This window comes from Pteropus vampyrus, unplaced genomic scaffold, assembly GCF_000151845.1.
Source record: "Pteropus vampyrus isolate Shadow unplaced genomic scaffold, Pvam_2.0 Scaffold44, whole genome shotgun sequence".
Classification (NCBI taxonomy): domain Eukaryota; kingdom Metazoa; phylum Chordata; class Mammalia; order Chiroptera; family Pteropodidae; genus Pteropus; species Pteropus vampyrus.
The window spans coordinates 668,595-681,445 of record NW_011888825.1 but is presented as its reverse complement, the minus strand read 5'-3'; the positions used below and the strand labels follow the sequence as shown (position 1 = coordinate 681,445).

The 12,851-nt window shown below is 52.9% G+C and overlaps 1 protein-coding gene across 2 annotated transcripts; it reads left to right on the top strand.

Moving 5' to 3' along the window:
• Positions 1-1,599: 1,599 nt before the first annotated feature.
• On the top strand, positions 1,600-12,764 carry ALOX12B (arachidonate 12-lipoxygenase, 12R type). 2 transcript variants are annotated; one of them, XM_011358905.1, is made up of 15 exons: positions 1,600-1,784; positions 3,121-3,325; positions 5,766-5,847; positions 5,963-6,049; positions 6,159-6,281; positions 6,629-6,732; positions 7,056-7,228; positions 7,462-7,605; positions 8,665-8,868; positions 9,117-9,203; positions 9,522-9,691; positions 9,937-10,058; positions 11,796-11,896; positions 12,105-12,275; positions 12,466-12,764. In XM_011358905.1, exons 1-15 carry the CDS (start codon positions 1,638-1,640, stop codon positions 12,643-12,645), a joined length of 2,100 nt encoding a protein of 699 aa, XP_011357207.1. In that variant the 5' UTR covers positions 1,600-1,637; the 3' UTR covers positions 12,646-12,764. The 2 variants fall into 2 exon arrangements, with proteins under 2 accessions (XP_011357207.1, XP_011357208.1); XM_011358906.2 differs by having other exon boundaries at positions 1,638-1,788; positions 3,125-3,325; positions 12,466-12,721.
• The last annotated feature ends 87 nt before the right edge of the window (positions 12,765-12,851 follow it).

Below are 12,851 nucleotides of genomic sequence, written 5' to 3'. Positions count from 1 at the left end.
CTCAAAAAATAGTCTTAGTCCCAGCACCTCTCTAAACTCAGATCTATCCAGTCCTCATGGCTCTGGCTTCTGTGATTCTATCAGAAACTAACCCCCAATCTCGACCCCCTTTCTACTCCACATTTATTTTCTTTAGAGCACTTAATATCCAAACAAATTATTGTTTACTGTTTCTTGTCCTTCTCTCCCAGCTTCAGTAAGCACTGTGTGTATTTTTTTGTGTGTATTTTTTTTTTGCAGTGCCTAGAACAGTGCCTGAAATGTTGTGTGTGTCTCCTGAATGAATGAAGACATGGAAGAATGAATGATCTGGTTCCCGACAAACCCACTTCCATTGGAGCCCAATCCTGATTCCAACCCTTTTCTTAGCTTTATTTTTTTTTTTTTGTTTCTTTCTTTGGGGATTAGGGGTGGAGGTGAGTACTTTATAAAATTGAGGGATAGCATAGAGTAAAATGCATATAGTGCCCTATATACTACCTATATCAAGATATAGACCATTTCTAGCTCCCTACATGGCACTCCCATTCCAGAGCTACTCACTAGTCTGACTTCAGTAAGAATCAGTTGGTTTGGCCTGTTCTTGAACTTCATATCAATGGAATGATAGAGCAGGTACTCTATTATGTCACACTTCTTTCATGCAATATAATTTTTGTGAGATTCATCCACGTCATAGTTCATTTTTTTAATTGCTGAGTAGAATTCTATGTTATGATTATACCACAAATTACATATCTATTCTTTAGCTTAGTTCTTGTGTCCCAAATGTATTCCGACTGTCTTCTACTTTTGTAGTCAACTCCAATCCCTCCTCAACTGATCCTGGCTCAGCAGGAAGCAACAAATCTCCCCTCTTCCATCCTGATCACTTCTCTCTGGAGCCTCTCTGCTTCCTAGGGTCTCTGACTCTAGCTTTAACACCCACCACCCTTCACTTCATGGGCTTTGGGCCCTGGGGCATAAGGATGGGCCACTCTTCCCACTGCTGCCATTACCTGCTCCATTTCCCATAGAGAAATGGCCAGGCAGCATACTGGCTGCAGAGCGAGTTTGTGCTGCACCCTCTCCCCTAGTCCCTACCCACTGGGGGCCCCAGAACCAAAGCAAGTAACCCACTGCTCATGGCTCTGCTTAGCAGAGGTACCCAGCTCTGCAGCTCATGGGGGCGGGCAGAAGGAAGGAGCTTATTAGACCAGATACAAATCTAGGGGCCCCACCCAGACCCCTCCCCCTACTTCCGTGGGGCCCTGACTCAGGCTGGATTGGCTTCCCCACCCTGAAGTCTCCTTCATCTAAGGCATCTTCCATCCGCCCTCTCAGAGGCAGGCCCAGCTCCCTGCCTCCTGTTCCTCCCTGCCAACTCCCAGAGGGCTTGCAGCCCAGAAGCCTGCTCACCCGCCAGGAGCACGGCCTTGCCCCAGCCTGCTTGGCTGCCATCCGACCCGCCAAAGGCAACAGCTTCTCTATGCTCTGGGCTGCTGGGGGGCCAGTCATCCTTGACTCACCTTACTACCTTGGGAGGCTGGCCCTTTCTACTCCTCTCTGTGTTTGGCTTCCCATACCTGGCTTGGACCCCTGTGCAGCACCCCAGTGTCTGGAATTGAGCTCCCCCTCCTGCTTCCTGAAGAGCAGCCATGGCCACCTACAAAGTCAAGGTGGCCACGGGTACCGACTTTTTGTCGGGAACGATAGACTCCATCTCGCTGACCATCGTCGGGACCCAAGGAGAGAGCCATAAGCAGCTGCTGAACCACTTCGGGAGAGACTTTGCAACTGGGGCGGTGAGTGTGTATATGCGACCACGTATGAATGTGTGTGCTGTATGTATGTGAGCATGTGTGTCTGTGTGGTGTATGTGTGTATATGTGTGAGTGTGGTATACGTGTGTGTGTTGTGTAAGTGTGGTGTATGCGTGACTGTGTGTATGTGTTAGTATGTGTGGTAAATGTGTGAGTGTGGTGTATGTGTGAGTATGTGTGAGTGTGTGAGTTGTGTGTGTGTATATATGTGTGAGTGTGTGTGTATGTGTCTGGGGAGCATGAGAAGGGATGGATGTGTGTAGAGGAGGGGGACGCAGCTCGGCCAGGGAGGTTGGGGAGCTCTGGGAGAGGTCCGAAAGCAGTGGGGCTCCAATGATGGCTCTTGATGTCCCTCGCCCTAGAGACCTGGCTCCAAGTCTTGCGTGTGGGCCATCCTTCTTCATCCCTGGTCTGCCATTTTTCACCCTTTTTTGGTTATTCCTCATCTCTCTCTCTCCCCTTTTCCTACTTCTTCTCTCTTTCTCCCTCTTCCTCGCTCTCATCACTCAACCCACATCCCTCCTCTCTCAACCCTCTCTCGCTCCCTTTACCTCTCCTTCTTTCTCATCCCTTTTCCACTCGCTCTTCCCTCATCCTTTCTCATTTTCTCTCCCCCCAACTCCAATTCCTCTCTCTCCTATTCTTACTCACTCTTCCTAAGTAAAGGTGCATCATAACCGGCTTAAATTCATATTGGAGTCTCTGTGATTTCAAATGACATCAGACCAGTCAGTCCAGTGAGAGCTTACCTGTTCTATGATGGAAGGTGCCCTTTGCTGGGCCCTTGGCCCTCAGACCTGACTTTGAGTCAGGTCCGGTCATCTGTTGCTATGTGACCTCAATAAGTCACTCTGATTATGTGGCCATTTCTGAATCGTCACATCTTTATTGATAAACGGTAGAAAAGAGCTGGCTGGACCACATCTGCCCACTCTAAGACTAGGCGTCTTTACAGGAGACCTCATCTTGCCTCTCACTCACACACATTCACTTGGGCCCTTTTATACAACAGCCCCTAGAGGTCTGCATGGCTCCTGCAGCCTCAGATGGCTGGAGATGTGGGTGGGAAGATGGGACTTCAGGAGCTGAGGGTGAAGAGAGGGAGGTTCTGGGTCCCGCCTAACCCTGAGTAGATGGGTTCATCAGGGGACAGTCAGGTTAGAGGGGTGGGAGAGAAGCCAAAGATCGGGTCACCCCAGTCCAGGGAGGTGAGCGTCTCCCAGCATGAGCAGGGCCTGGATGAGGGGCCAGACCAATAGGAGGCCTGAGAAGCTGGGGTCAAGTCCTGCACACTCACTTGGCCCTGTGCTCTGCCCAGGTAGATGAGTACACTGTCCAGTGCCAGCAGGACCTGGGGGAGCTCATCATCATCCGCCTACACAAGGAGCGCTACTCCTTCTTTCCCAAGAACTCCTGGTACTGCAACTACGTGCAGATCTGTGCGCCCAATGGTCGCATCTACCACTTCCCCGCCTACCAGTGGATGGATGGCTACGAGACTCTGGCACTCCGGGAGGCTACAGGCAAGCCCTCACCACCCCATTTCATGTCATTTCATGACAGGTCTCTTGCTCTGGCTAAACTACCCCAGGATGGCCACTCTGGGCTCCCCACAAGCCAGCCAGGTGCCAGCCCCACAGGGACTCCCGGGAACGCCTGCCACTCTTACACATCACTTTAGTCATTGCTGCCTTTCTGGGTCCAGCCCAAGCTGCACCCTGAGGAACAGAAATGGATGAGGCATGGGGTTACCCTCGGGATCTCAGGCCCCAGGTTCTGCCTGAAGTGTGCTCTCCTTTACTTCTACCATCCTCCCCTGGACTCCCATGGGCTACCCAGCTCCTCTAAAAAGACCCCTTGCTACTCTGGGTACAAGCCTCAGAACTCTGATAGGGTGCCCTATTTATGTCAAAAGTGTGTCCTGCTACTCTGAAAAGACTCCCTGTTACTCCAGCAGGGGTCTGTTACCATAACCGGATGCCTCGTTGCTCTAATCAATTGCCTGAGTACTCCAACTGCTTGCTGCCTTGTTGTTTCATTAAGAAGTCTGTTAGTGCAGCAGTTCTTCACAGTACTGTAACAGGAGGCCTTGTGCCTTGTTATGATGCCCTGGGTTTCTAATTGAGCATCTTTTAGACTGATGGGTTGTTCCATTACTCCAAAGGATGCCCTGTTACCACAATAGGACACCTAATTTCCCTAACAGGACTCACTGCTCTCCCCAAGTCTCTTCTCAATCCAGTAAGGCTCCATCTCGCTCCAGTAGGAGGCCTCGTTACTCATACAGACTGTTGGAGTTTTCCTTGGTGGTCCAGCTATTTTCCCAGTTGCTTGGTTCCTATGGAAGAGGGACAGGACCTGAGTGCCTGGGCTATTTATGTCTAATCCTGCCAGAGCCCTTGTCTAGCAGGCTTGGCTAGCTTCCTAATATGTGGCTGCTACATGGGGGCTGAAGGCTTGTCCTCTTTTGTTCCTCTGGCTCTGCCACCCGAGCTTCTGCTGGCCTCCCTTGAGGTGAGTGAGAGGGAAGGGCAGAGCTGAAGGGACCCAGGGTGCTGGAGCTCCATCCTCCCTACAGCTGACCACCCCTCTTCCAACTCTGATTTCCCTGTGGTGAGAGCCTTTCCTTGGGAGCAGGAGAATGGGGCCTGAGGTGGGGCAGTGAGAGGCAGGAACAGAGGGAGGCAGGCTTGGGGGAGGGTGGGAAAGCCAAGGGGAAGGTTTCACTAGGGATACCGAGCATCTTCCCACAGTGATAGGTCTGAGTGGCACGGAAGCAGGAGACAGGCAGAGTGACACTGGGTGGCTGGGCAGGAATGGGGTTAGGTGGGGCAGCTGCCACGCAACACCAGGGCAGGGAGACTTGAGTCACCTGCTGGGTCCTTGGTAAAGTAAGGCTCCCATCCTGGGGATGAGGCTGAGCTGGTGTTCTGGGTTTCACAACTCCAGGGGGGCACTGTTCACCTAGAATGCTGAGGCAGCTGGAGGAGGGAGAGGCTGGCTAAAGGGGCCTTGAGGGAAAATAATGGGCTGCAGTGATAGGCACATGCAAGCCTGGGATTACCAACCAGGATGCTGAAGGAAGACAGGCCTGGATTTGGATCTTAGCTCCCCCATGTACTAGCAGACATCTGGGTCCACTGCCAAATTCTTCTAAGCCTCAATGTCCTCATCCCAATGGGGCTAATAACAGAAGCTACTTCCTAGGGTTGATGTGAGAATCCAATAAGACAACCTCTAAAAGGAGTTTTAAAAAGGCTTAACAACTATTGGTGGTTGTTAGTGGGTGGTGGGTGAGTGATCAGAAGTATATTGGTGGTTGTTAGTGGTGGTGGGTGAGTGATATAAATATATATCTTCTGTATATATTTACGCACCACATATTATGTGATGTATCCACCAGGGCACCCCTTAATCAAATATGATAATATCTTTGCAGCAAAAACTATGCACCAAATGAGTTAAATACTGTCTATAGCCTCAACTAAATTTTGAGCATGTTTTTCTGACCAAGGAATTTGTGCCTAACTTGTGGAAAAAACTAATCAACCTGATATGCATAGCCTTTGGATTTTGGAATTGTGGAGAGCAGATTGTGAGCCTATAACATTTGTCACCTGCCTCATAAGGTTGCTCTTGTGTGATTTTAATTATTAACGTAAGGAAAGTGTTTAGAAAGTGCCCCATACCTAGTAAGTGCTAAATAACTGTTATTTCAGTAGATATGGAAGAGGTACCTCCCTACAGCAGCAGGGCCCAGCTTGAGGGGTAGAGGGAGGGGGAAGAAGGTGGCGCCTGATCCTTTCTTCTGAGTTTTGGGGAGGAGACACACCCGCCCTCTCCCAAGGTGGACTTTCCAGAGCCGACCTGGGAGGCAGAAACTGAGTTCTGATGCCTGAAGTGGGCAGGGACAGGCAGAGGCCAGGGTTCTGACCTTGAGCCCCCTCTTTGGAATCCCCACAGGGAAGACAACAGCAGATGACACACTCCCAATCCTTCTGGAGCATCGACAGGAGGAGATCAGAGCCAAGCAGGACTTCTACCAGTGAGGGGAGGGTGGCAGAGGCTGAGGGTGGTTGGGGGCCAGTGATGGCTTTGCCTTATGTCACTGGGTTTGGTTCATTGGCATTAGGGCCCATCATCTTGGCTTCTCTTTGCAGCTGGAGAGTCTTTGTTCCCGGCCTGCCCAACTATGTGAACATCCCCAGTTACCACCCTCCTGTCCGGAGAAACCCCAACCGGCCTGAGTAAGGACCTGAGGCTGCCCTGGGGCCCCCTCCCATGACAGACCCCTGGGCTCTGCCCGCTTCTCAAGCCCCGAACCCCAGGTTCCCAGCTTTGCACTCTTTCTCCCAGGTGGAATGGCTATGTCCCTGGATTCCCGATTCTCATCAACATTAAGGCCACCAGGTTCCTGAACTCAAATCTTCGCTACTCCTTCATCAAGACAGCCTCCTTCTTTCTTCGCCTGGGGCCCATGTGAGTGTGTGTGTGGGGCGGGTGGGGGGCGGGAGTGAGGGCTTCTGTGAAGACTGCCCGTCTTCCTCTGCTCCAGGCTGGCCTCTGCCATAGCCTCAAAGGTTGGAATTAGCCAGAAAGGCAGAGTGAGCTGAAAAGACAGGCCAGAGAACCTGAGAGGTGACATTCAGAAGCCGAGAGCTAGAAAGACCTTGAGCTGCGGGCTTGGGAGACCCTGAGGCCCAGAGATGCAGAGAACAGTGACTTTGAGACTCAGAGACCTAAATGGTGTAGGGCAGCTCTGCCACGGTCCTAGCGGGCACTTGGCAACCTCTCTGACAGCCTTCCCGACGTATTCTATCTCCTAGGTCACTGAAATTGAAACTCCGGGGCCTGTTGGACTGCAAACGGTCATGGAAGAGACTGAAGGACATTAAGAAAATTTTCCCTGCCTACAAGTCTGTCATCTCCGGTATGGGGTGGGACATCCCGAATGGAATATGCGGAGTCCAGTGATCTCTGGCGGAAGGAACTCAGAGCGGCGTCCGAGAGGCAGGACCGCGACTTTGGGGCAGTAGGGTGGGAGCTGCAGGCAAACAGGAGGCAAGAGTCGCCCTCTGGCGGCTCCTTGGAAACTGTCACCCTGGGCCCCTCCGGCTGCTCAAGGGGTGGCTGGAGGCTTCGTTTTCCTCGCAGGTGTCCGTTGCCTTCCTCTGTCCCGGGCCTTGGCCTTATGCCTTTCTATCCCAGAGAGGGATCAGGTCGCATCATGACACTCCCGTGCCATCTCTCTAGAGTATGTGGCCGAACACTGGGCAGAGGACAGCTTCTTTGGGTACCAGTACCTCAATGGCATCAACCCAGGCCTGATCCGCCGCTGTACGCAGATTCCAGACAAGTTCCCGGTCACTGACGACATGGTGGCCCCATTCCTGGGTGAGGGAACTTGCCTGCAAGCAGAGTTGGAGGTGAGGCCCCGTTGGGGAGAGACCCCACAGCCTCCTGGCTTTCCTTTTTCCCAGGCATCTCTGTTTCTCCCCACCTCCGCTGCCCACAGAGAGTTCCACTCCCACCTGCATACCTCACTTAGTTCCTAGCCAACCCCTGCATCTGGGGGGCCAGGGCACTCTGTACCCAAAGTGTGGGTCATGGGTGCTCTGTGTTGGTGCCTACCTCCCCACCTATCGTGATTCTCCTCCAGAAGGGGAACATTTACCTGGCAGACTACCGCATTTTGGAGGGCATCTCCACCGTTGAGCTCAACGGCCACAAGCAATACCAGTGTGCCCCCCTATGCCTGCTGCACTTTGGCCCGGAAGGGAACCTGATGCCCATCGCCATCCAGGTGCCTGGGGTGCAGGGGCCACCACTATGTGGACATGTTGCCAGTGTGTGACCATCTGTATGTGCATGAATGTGTGTGTGCACTTATGTGAGTGTGTGGGCCTGTGTGTGTACATGTATGCCCCATCTGTGTGTATGGCGACCAGGTCAGCCTGTGTGTGTACGTGTGTGTGTGTGCATGTCAACCTTATGTCCCTGTGTGTGCACCTATTTGTGAGAGTTTGTGCCTGTGTGTGCATCTGTGTGTAAGCATGAGTCTCCATGTGAGTGTACGTCCCTGTGTCTGCATCTGGGAATATACTTATACTTACGTATATCCCTATGTGTGTGTGTGGCTAGTGGTGAGCTTGGTGTGTGGCCCTGTGTGTAAGTCTTGGGCTGAGTCTCTGTGTGTCCCTACATGTGCACATCTGTGTGCTGCCCATGTGCTACCCATGTATAAACTTGGATTTCTATGGGTGCACCTAAGTGTAGAGTGTGCATGCTGTATTTATAAGCACGGATATACTGAACTAATCAGACTTAGCTGCTGCTTGGAGAGTCTGGTCTGGCAGAACTGAAGTGCTTCCTTCCCAGAGGTCCCCATTAGGGTCATGTCCAAATTAGAAAAAGTCACCCTTCTGGAGGGGATCAGTCAAGCCTTGATGCTCCTGGCTTGTTAGTAGAACAGCATAGGCTACATTTCAGTGACTTCCCCTGCCCCCAGGGAGCTGGGTACCCTGTGCAATGTACGACCTGCACAGCTGAATGTGGCAGCTGTGGGGCTGAGATAAGAAAGGCTTCTCAGAGGAGGTGGCTTGTGAGCTGGTTCTTGAAGAATCAGTGGGAGCTGCCAGGTAGAGAAAGGGACAGGGGAAGGTACTATAGGCAGTGGGAATAGCAAGAGCAAATGTGAGGAGGAAGAAAAGGTTCTGGTATGTTCAGGGGACCAGAGGGACTGGAGTATAGGGGGCGGAGTTTTTACCTCCTCAGAGTCCCCTTGGTCTCCCTCCTGTAGTAGAGGCCTTTGTATGTGTGTGTCTCTGCCCTCACCTAAGCTTCCCTCCTTCCCCACCCCCAGCTCAGCCAGACCCCTGGGCCCAATAGCCCCATCTTCCTGCCCAGTGACTCCGAGTGGGACTGGCTGCTAGCCAAGACATGGGTACGCAACGCTGAGTTCTTCTGCCATGAGGCCATCTCTCACCTGTTGGGGACCCACCTTATCGCTGAGGCCTTCTGTCTGGCTGTGCTAAGGCAGCTGCCCATGTGCCACCCCCTCTACAAGGTATGGACTTGGGCAAAGGGACCTCTGTGAAGCATACTGCTGTCACCTGGCTACAGAAAGCCACTGCTTGCTCAGCAGTCTGAGGGATTCTAGTTAGACTTGGGGAGACAGCTGGGGGCCCACAAAAGAGGACTTGGGATAGGGACTTTTCAAAGTGAAGGGGTCTGATGTTGCAAAAATTGGGTTCCGAGGTCCTTTTGGGGATAACTTCAGTTTTCTCTCATTGTCCTCCTTACTTTCTCTCACAGCTCCTCATCCCCCACACCCGATACACCGTCCAGATCAACAGCATTGGTCGGGCCATCTTGCTCAATGAAGAGGGGCTCACCGACAGGGTAAGACTTCTGCCCCCAAGCCCAGCAAGATATTTGCTTTCCTTCTGGCCTTTACAGTTAGACTAAAACATGGACTTCTCCCTTGCCTTTAGATCATGAAGGGGCATAGAGAGAGGGGACTGGTTAAAGTGGCTGCTGTGTCTACAAGGGCACTGAGGCAGGGGCTGGGTCTGCTGGCTGGCGTGTGAGGATTCCCGGGGCAGGGCAGGCTGGGCGGGGGTTAAAGGAGCACTCGCTATGTGTGAGGCAGGTGTGAGCCTCAGCTGGGAGGATCTGCAGAGACTTCGCTAGCCCCAGTGTCTGCTTCCTCCTTGACAGGGTACATCCCTGGGCCTGAAGGGCTTTGCTGAGTTGATGGTTCGGGCTCTGTCAGAGATGACCTACGACAGCTTCTACCTCCCCAATGACTTCGTAGAGCGAGGGGTTCAAGACCTGCCAGGATATTATTACCGCGACGACTGCTTGGCAGTGTGGGATGCACTGGAAAGGTAAGGTCGGGACAACAGTGGGTGGACACCCTGGGATGTTGGAGGTGGCATGGGGACCCTTTAAGTACCTGAGCTTGGGTCTGGCGCCATCTTCTGACCTTGGCAAGCCACCCCTGCCACCTCTGCCCCACAGGACTTGCTCACCCACAGGCCTGGGGCAGCTCTGGGGCAGGGCATTCTGGGGAAGGTGGGAGCAGCACAATTGGGGAGGTCAAGAGGCATACTGAGGCCTGTCCTCTGGTCAGGTATGTGACAGAGATCATCACCTACTATTACCCATGTGACGCAGCTGTGGAGGGTGACCCAGAATTGCAGTCCTGGGTGCAGGAGATATTCAAGGAGTGCCTACTAGGGCGTGAAAGCTCAGGTATGGGCCTGGACACACAGGCATCCAGCAGGGGCCTGGGGTTATGGGGTGGGCCCACCTGGGCTGGGCTGAAGCATGTCTTATTGAGGGCTGAAGGAGGCCAATCACTGCCCTAAAATTTTGACAAGGCCCTTCCTTGTTTCTTGGAGCAGCAGCATCTCGGAGAGGTTGGGAAAGAATGCGTGGCTGGCCATTGGTTCCTGTCTGAGCTCAGGGGCTTTGGGTCATCTCTGTAGAGACTTAGAGAGGTTCCAGTTCCCCACCCCAGAAATAAATCTTTGTGGACTGAGGAGCTGGTGGAGAGCTAGCAGGCTCTAGAAGGGAAGGAGAGCTCCTGAGGTCATGCCACTTGGGCACCCACTCAACAAGTATTTAGTGAGCATCTGTGATGTGATGAACATTGCTGGTTACTGGGGAGGCAAAAGGGAACAAGACAGGTGAAGGTGCTGTCCTCAAGAACTTCAGTCTTGGGGAGGGTAGTCTGCTCAAGTAAAGGGATAGTTACACTATAGCAGGACTAGCACAGTTTGTGGGGAGGATAAGAGCCCAGGGAAGCACCTAACCCAGCTTGGGGAGGGGTGGTGCATAGAGTGGAAGAGGGGTAGCAGTAAGCTAAGATTTAGCTGAGATCATAGCTAAGATCTGCAAGATGAGGAGGTTAGCAGTGAGATGGCAGAGGTGGGATTGGAGAGTTCTGGGAGCTGCTGACAGCTCCTTGCAACTAGAGCTGAGGGCGGGGAATTAGACAGACTCCAGCTGGGGCTAAGGCTGAACTCATGAGTAGCGGCTGGGTTGTAAAATGATTAAGGAGTTTGGAATTACTCTGAGTGCCAGAGGGAGCTATGGAGGTGTTTGCAAGGAGATCAGATTTGTATTTTAGAGTATTAGGCTGCACTGGCAGTCAGGAGACAGTTTGGGAAGCTGCTGTAGTGTCCAAGGGGGAAGTGACAGGAACCCAGCAAGGGTGGGGGTTGTGGGGACACAGAGAATCCCAGAGAGAGTTGGGAAATAAAAATGACAGGACTTGGTGACTGGTTTGAGTTTGGCAATGGAGGCTAGGTTGGTGGAGGGAGGGGCCGAGGGTGAATCCCAGGTTTCGAGTTTTTGCAATTGGGTAGATGGCACGTGTCACTCCTTGATCTGGGGGCCTGACAGGAGGAGCAGTTTGGGGACGAAGATAATGGGTCTGGTTTGACTGTGTTGGACTTTTGGATCCTGGGGTCGCCGTGGCAATCAGGGCTGGTTGTGTATGTGGGACAACAGGGAGAGAAGTTAGCAGCTTGGTTAGGTATGAAATCAAGAGTCAGGTTACTGAGAAATCCATATGAAGTGAGCAGAGTCTCAAAAGAAGTGTATGTATGACAGGGAGTGGATGAGGGGCTGTACCGAGTCAGGGCAGGGAAGCTAGGATTCTTCTAAAGCCTTTCCCCTGCTGAGACTTGGGACCAGAGAGGTCCCCCTAAGGAGCTGGAGGAGAGATCTGAGGGTCTCATCTCAGGCAGGTGCCTGGAGCAGCCCTGTAGAACATCTGAACAAGGCCAATTGAGGCCCCTCCCCAAGGCTTGTGCTCTGAACTGGGTTGTGGCCAAAGGAGGGCCAAACAGGCAGGATGGGGGCAGGGATGTGGCAGCCCGAAGTGTTGGCATGACAGTTTGAGCTGGGTTTGTTTGCGTCTTTTGCCGGTCGGCCAGAACCAGGGCAGGACTGATGCTGCCCAGGCCTTCTCTTGCCCCTCAGGCTTCCCCGTGTGCTTGCGAACAGTGCCTGAGCTGATCCGATATGTTACCATCGTCATCTACACTTGCTCTGCTAAACACTCAGCTGTCAACGCAGGGCAGGTACCTGTGCTCACCAGCCCCTGCCCCAATCCCTGCCCCAGACCTAACTTTAGTCCCAGTCCTAACTTCAAACCCAAGCTCCACCATAATCCCTAGTCAGGCCTAACCTGTCTCAATCTGAGTCCCAGCATCAATCCCAATCTTAATTTAAACTCGAGAGACCCTGGGTGCTCTCTGACCCGGAACCCCTCCTCTACTGCACCTCCAGCTGGAGTTCACCTCCTGGATGCCCAATTTCCCATCAAGCATGCGGAACCCACCAGTGCAGGCCAAGGGGCTGACCACTCTGGAGACCTTCCTGGACACGTTGCCAGATGTGAAGACCACATGCATCATCCTATTGGTGCTCTGGACACTCAGCAGGGAGCCTGATGACAAGGTGACCTGCGGCCTCAGGGTGCAGATGGGGGTGGGGGAACTCTGAGCATAGGCAGGGGGCCAGAAGCTAGGGGGCTAACAACAAGAGGCGGGTGTTGAGGGAGAAAGACAGGGACAAAGAGGCTCCTGAAGGGGAAGGGCAGAGGGGTGGGGGCCTGCTGTGTCCCAGCTGCTTGGTTCTGTGCCCGCAGAGGACCCTGGGCCACTTCCCTGACATTCACTTTGTGGAAGATGTCCCACGGAGGAGCATGGAGACCTTCCGCCAGCGCCTGGCCCAGATATCGCACAACATCCGCCAGCGCAACAAGTGCCTCCCTATCCCCTACTACTACCTGGACCCCGTGCTGATCGAGAACAGCATTTCTATCTAGGATGGCCCTTCTCTCCTCACCTCTCCCTGCCTTGCACAGAGCTATTTTCAGAAAAACCAAAAAAAAAAAAAAAAAAACCCCAAAAAAACCCCCACAAAAACCAATAACAAAAACACTTCAAGCAGAAGCCTTGGGTCTGTCAGTGGGCTTGGTTGTTTAGTGGATAGGAAGGTGCAGGTTAGGGGAGAGAAGGGCTGGCATCGCGG

Excerpts from the sequence above, each read along its gene's own strand:
- ALOX12B (XM_011358905.1), top strand. The coding sequence starts at position 1,638 with ATGGCCACCTACAAAGTCAAGGTGGCCACGGGTACCGACTTTTTGTCG. Across the intron at positions 8,869-9,116 it reads TGTGCCACCCCCTCTACAAG|CTCCTCATCCCCCACACCCG; the intron begins GTATGGACTTGG and ends TTTCTCTCACAG. Across the intron at positions 11,897-12,104 it reads CAGCTGTCAACGCAGGGCAG|CTGGAGTTCACCTCCTGGAT; the intron begins GTACCTGTGCTC and ends CTGCACCTCCAG.